Raw genomic sequence first — 4,536 nt, 5'->3', positions numbered from 1 at the left:
GGAGAGCAGCCATTGCCCAGCAATAGCTGAGATGTTTGCTGCCTCTGCACCACGGTTCGCTCCCTGCCCTGCGTCCCAGGCAGTTTGCTGTTAGCCAGTTAAGGCGACGATCCGGAGGACGCGGATCTCGGAAGCAGAGGGGAATTTCACAGCTCTGGAGAGGTCGTGGCCAAGGGGAGCGTTAGACGATTGCCTCCGACCTCCTGCACAGTGTGCTGCTAAACTCCACCCCGATAGCCTTCTGCTGAGCCCCGAAGCACTGCTTTGCTTGTCTCAGAGGAGACCTTAAGAGCTTCCAGCCCTTCCACAGGGTTGGAAGGAGCAGGGAGGTGAGAGCCGGGGAGCATCGCTGGCGGCAGGGGCCAGCTCTCCGCCCCAACACATTGCTGGAGAAGGGAGAGGTCTGGCTGCCCGCAGGCGGGGTGTATCTGCAGCGCTCGGCACCCCGAGACCCTGCCAGGCGAAGGGAGATGCCCTGCACTCTCAGCTGCAAGCAATGCTCCTGCCAGCTGCCCCTGCGCCTGCCGTGGCTCTGCACAGGGGCTTTCTCCTCTCGGCTGGGGCGGTCTGCGGGTGTCCGGGGTGATGCTGTGGCTGCAAGCTGTCCCTGACCTCCCACGATGAGATGACACCCCCAGGGCATCTGAAGCAGCCAGTTGCTAAATGGGAGGCGTCTTAGTGAGGATGAGGAACGTCATGAAATGAGTTGAAACGTCCGTGTCTGTGCAGAGAGCTGTCTTTTAAGAAGAGGAGGTTGGGTCTGCTCGGTCGCAGCGGGGAAGCAGAGCGGTGCTGGGCAGGCCTGGGTCGGCAGCTTGCTGGAAGGATTGGACATTCCTGTTCTCCCAGGAACCAGCGTCTAGCTGTAAATAAAAATGACAGCACTTGAGACCCGGCCTTCCTAGGTCAAGGGTTGGAATTTATGTCTGACCGGTGCCATCCCAGGTGACAGGGAAGACTTGGAGTGATGGTGCAGCTAGCAAACAGAAGAGGGTGGCCAGAGCATCCCTTCATCCCCGCAGGGCAGACCTGTGCTGGGGGACCACCAGCAGCTCAGCCGAAGGGACAGTCGTGGTGTTCAGGCAGGGGACAGCACAAATGAGACATCACATTGGCCACTCTGTTGCAAATACTTAAGGAAACCAGTGTGCCCAGTCTGTCCTGGTCTGGTGTGCAGCTGGGCCACTGGATGAACTTTACACTTGAATAGGATGGAGTAAAGGCATCAGATTATGTCCCAGGTGTTGCAGTAAGAGGAAAGAAAGGAATGATGGCCCCGTTACGGTGATGTTTGAAACCTCCTGGAACAATATTAGATGTCCTGTGGAAGGGAAACATGACGTCTCCCTCTGCCCACCCTTTCAGAAAGCTTTGCAGAGCTTACCCGCTTCCCTCGCAATTTGGGGTGGGGGGCTGAACCTCCACGTGGCCGTGGGTTTGATGGCTGGGAGGGGGTTTGCATCCCCTGTGCCACTGCTGCTTTGACTTGTCTTTCATCATGGTCAGGAGCTGTTTTGCTTAAGTCAGACATTTCCACGCGGTATCTTAAAGCCTTTTATTTCAAAATGAAAGATTAATTGTTTCCTGGCTGACAGCGATAGCCTCTTTCAGCATTTAATTTACAATTACTCTAGCAATAAAGCTGTCTAGTGCTTGCTTTTGAATTCTCCTGTTCCTCCGCCTGTCCTTTCCTCTCGAACATCTGTCCCCTGTGGTCCCCGCGGGCCCATGGTGCTGACCAACTGTTCTCTGCTTTCCCCAAAGAACCTGGAGAAGCAGATGCGCCAGCTCGCTGTCATCCCGCCCATGCTCTACGATGCTGACCAGCAGCGCATTAAATTCATCAACATGAATGGCCTCATGGATGACCCCATGAAGGTCTACAAGGACCGGCAGGTGATGAACATGTGGAGTGAACAGGAGAAGGAGACCTTCCGGGAAAAGTGAGTGCAGCCCACACACCTCTCTTTGCGTAGCCCTGGGGAAGTGTGGGCAGGACCCGTGCAATGCTTTGGCTGGGGCCCCAGTACGCTAAGGCATGAATGTCCCAAGGGCTTGTCTTGCCCCCAGGGACACAGCCGCGGTGTGTTGCCTTGGACCTGGGCACAGCGTGATGCACCTGCACAGAAACCTCAGGCCTTTCTATGTGGTTGGTGCGTTCGTGCCCGCATGCAGAGATGCTTCCCCCCGTTGTATCAGCTAGTTTAAGGATAAAGCCAGTGAAACCCAATGCTCCATACACTGTTACGTTTTTGGATTTACGTGCCTGTACTTTGGGCACTGTGTGTCCAGAGGGATTCTCGGGGCTGTCAACATCCAACCCCCCCCCATGCAGACCCCCTCAGGCTGCAGCTTCCAGCCGGTGCCCGTCCCTCAGCACTCCGTTCTGCTCTCTGCAGGATTTGCCACCGGTTGCTGTTTCCATGGATGCATTCCCACATCAGACACGTGCAAACTCTGGCTGTGGTGCTTTCTCCTGTTTGCAAGCAATGCTTGAGAACAGCTTCGCTTTATTGACTAAGATCGCTTGGGGGATTGCTGATCCTTTCCCTGGGTACCCCGCACTGTCAGCCAAGCTGTGGGTCCCAGCTCAGTCTCGCATCCAAACTCCTCCGTATCTCATAGCCTAGTGGGGACCCCAGTGTGTTTGCACGGCGGACCGGAGCATCCTTGGTGCCCCCAATGTCCCCTGTGTGTCTGTAAAAACAGAGCTGGAGTTCAGCTTCCAGCAGGATGAGCTCTGCCGGGGCTCGCTGCTCCGGACACAAGGGACACGGGGGTGCGTGGGTGTGCCAGGGCCACCTCGTCCCTTGCGGCAGCACGGCCTTAGTCTGGCCTCCGGACTATTGTGAGATGGATCCGTGGATTACCAGCAGGCCCATGGCCAGCCATGCTGGAAGCCTCTTCGTGTCCAGGATCCCTCCTCCTGTCCCTGCTTGTGACAACTCCTGTTTGCAGCTGAAATAACTAATTGCCAAGACAGACCGAAAAAGAACAAAACAAGGAAACCGGCTCCAAGCCTTTGGTAGAGGAGAATCCTCGTTGCTAATTAGCCTTAAAATGTGACACTCCAAACAGCAAGGCTTGCCCGCAAATGACGCAAAGGCTAATTACTTGGTCTTTAATGGCGGGGCTCTGCCTGGCTAATGGGGCTGGAAGAATCCACACCCAGCTCGTGCATCCTGCTGTGCATGGTGGTTTCTGTGTCATCACTGTGGGTGATGCAGAGCTCGAGGCATAAATACAGCAGGATTTCAGGGCTCTCACAAAGCTTATTTTAAGAGATTGGTACTTAGGAGCTGTAAGGAGGGCCAAGGGAGTCCTGCCCCAGCTCTCGCCCAGATCCCGGTGTGCGGGTAGCCGAGCTGCCTGGTGTGCTGCAGCTTCTCGCCTGGGGATTTAAGGTTGTGTCATCCGTGATGGTGACCCAGAACTGGCCTCTTCCTGAGACTGTGAAAACCTGGTGCAACCTTTTGTTCAGCCCTGATGGCAGGGGCTTTCAGAGAAAACAGCCAGGCACTGCAGGGCCAACAAACTCCAGGTCTGAACTCATTTTAGCCGTTAAAACATAACCACGAGGAAGAGTCTCATTTAAGTTGCTTCTGGGCAGGATTTCAGGTCTTTTTATTGAGAGCCCATCATTAGGCTGCTCCCAGGGGGGCCGGGGTTTGCTGGTGAAGGAGCAAGGATGGCTACGGTACCCCTTGATCCCGCTCAGGCGTTGAGGCCCTGTAGTGCTGGGCACCGTGAGAACGCAGCATCCGTCCCTCGTCATGGGGACACGGCCTGGCCCATGAAGAACAATGGCTTGTCATCCGCATTGCCCCTGACACCGCGTTAACGGGGACGTGGCCTTGAAAACCCCGTCCCTTGGTCAGCCCTTGGTTTGTGCTGCGTACAGCAGCTCCAGAGCTGTGCTCTGATCCCAGTCTGTCTGAGCAGCCCAGCTGCTTTGCTTTTTTTTTTTTTTCTTTTGCCTAGCATTTGTGGTTTCTTTTTTCTTTTACTTGTTTATTTAGTCACGTGTCTTGGGGGATCTCCCTTGGTGTCTGTGTTATATCTGGGAGGGGGTAAGTTTTGCCCTTCAAAACACTTGATGGCAGAAAGGCTGATGGAGACTTGGGTCCCCATTAAATGCCCAAGCACCACACTCCCATTGCTGTCCATGCTCCCACCTCCCACGTTCCCCCCCCATCCCACGTTGTCACCCACAAAAGCCTCATGCTGGCTGCAGGGGAGCTGAGATCCCTTGCTCTGGTGACCGGTTACGGTGACAGAGCTCTTGCAGTGCCACCCAAACCAGATGGGGGTCGTGCATCAAGAAGGGCATCGGTGTGTGGGTGACAGCACCCATGTCCTGCTGCCGTGGCTGAACTCGGTCGGGCCCTCGCTGAGCTCAGCTCGGTGCCCTGACCCTGAGTTTGGCAGCGGGGCTGAGCAACGAAGGCGGGAGGAGAGGGCTCGGCCAGCGGCCCTGGGGGAATCACCGGCCGGGCTGGAGGCACCGAGCTGCTTGACGTGTCCTGCCTGCGTTGC

At 56.0% G+C, this 4,536-nt stretch overlaps 1 protein-coding gene across 1 annotated transcript in view; it reads left to right on the top strand.

Moving 5' to 3' along the window:
* Nucleotides 1-4,536, top strand: part of LOC104078736 (nuclear receptor corepressor 2-like) — a gene marked incomplete at both ends in the record, with an annotated part of 27,686 nt that overhangs the window by 19,995 nt on the left and 3,155 nt on the right. Inside the window, one exon of the mRNA XM_009580493.1 lies at nt 1,765-1,943. Coding sequence (XP_009578788.1) covers nt 1,765-1,943 — 179 coding nt within the window. The remainder of the gene's footprint in view (nt 1-1,764; nt 1,944-4,536) is intronic.

The sequence above is a fragment of the Fulmarus glacialis genome, unplaced genomic scaffold (genome assembly GCF_000690835.1).
Source record: "Fulmarus glacialis isolate BGI_N327 unplaced genomic scaffold, ASM69083v1 scaffold1226, whole genome shotgun sequence".
In the NCBI taxonomy this organism is placed as follows: Eukaryota; Metazoa; Chordata; class Aves; order Procellariiformes; family Procellariidae; genus Fulmarus; species Fulmarus glacialis.
This window is presented reverse-complemented; position numbering and strand designations above follow the sequence as displayed.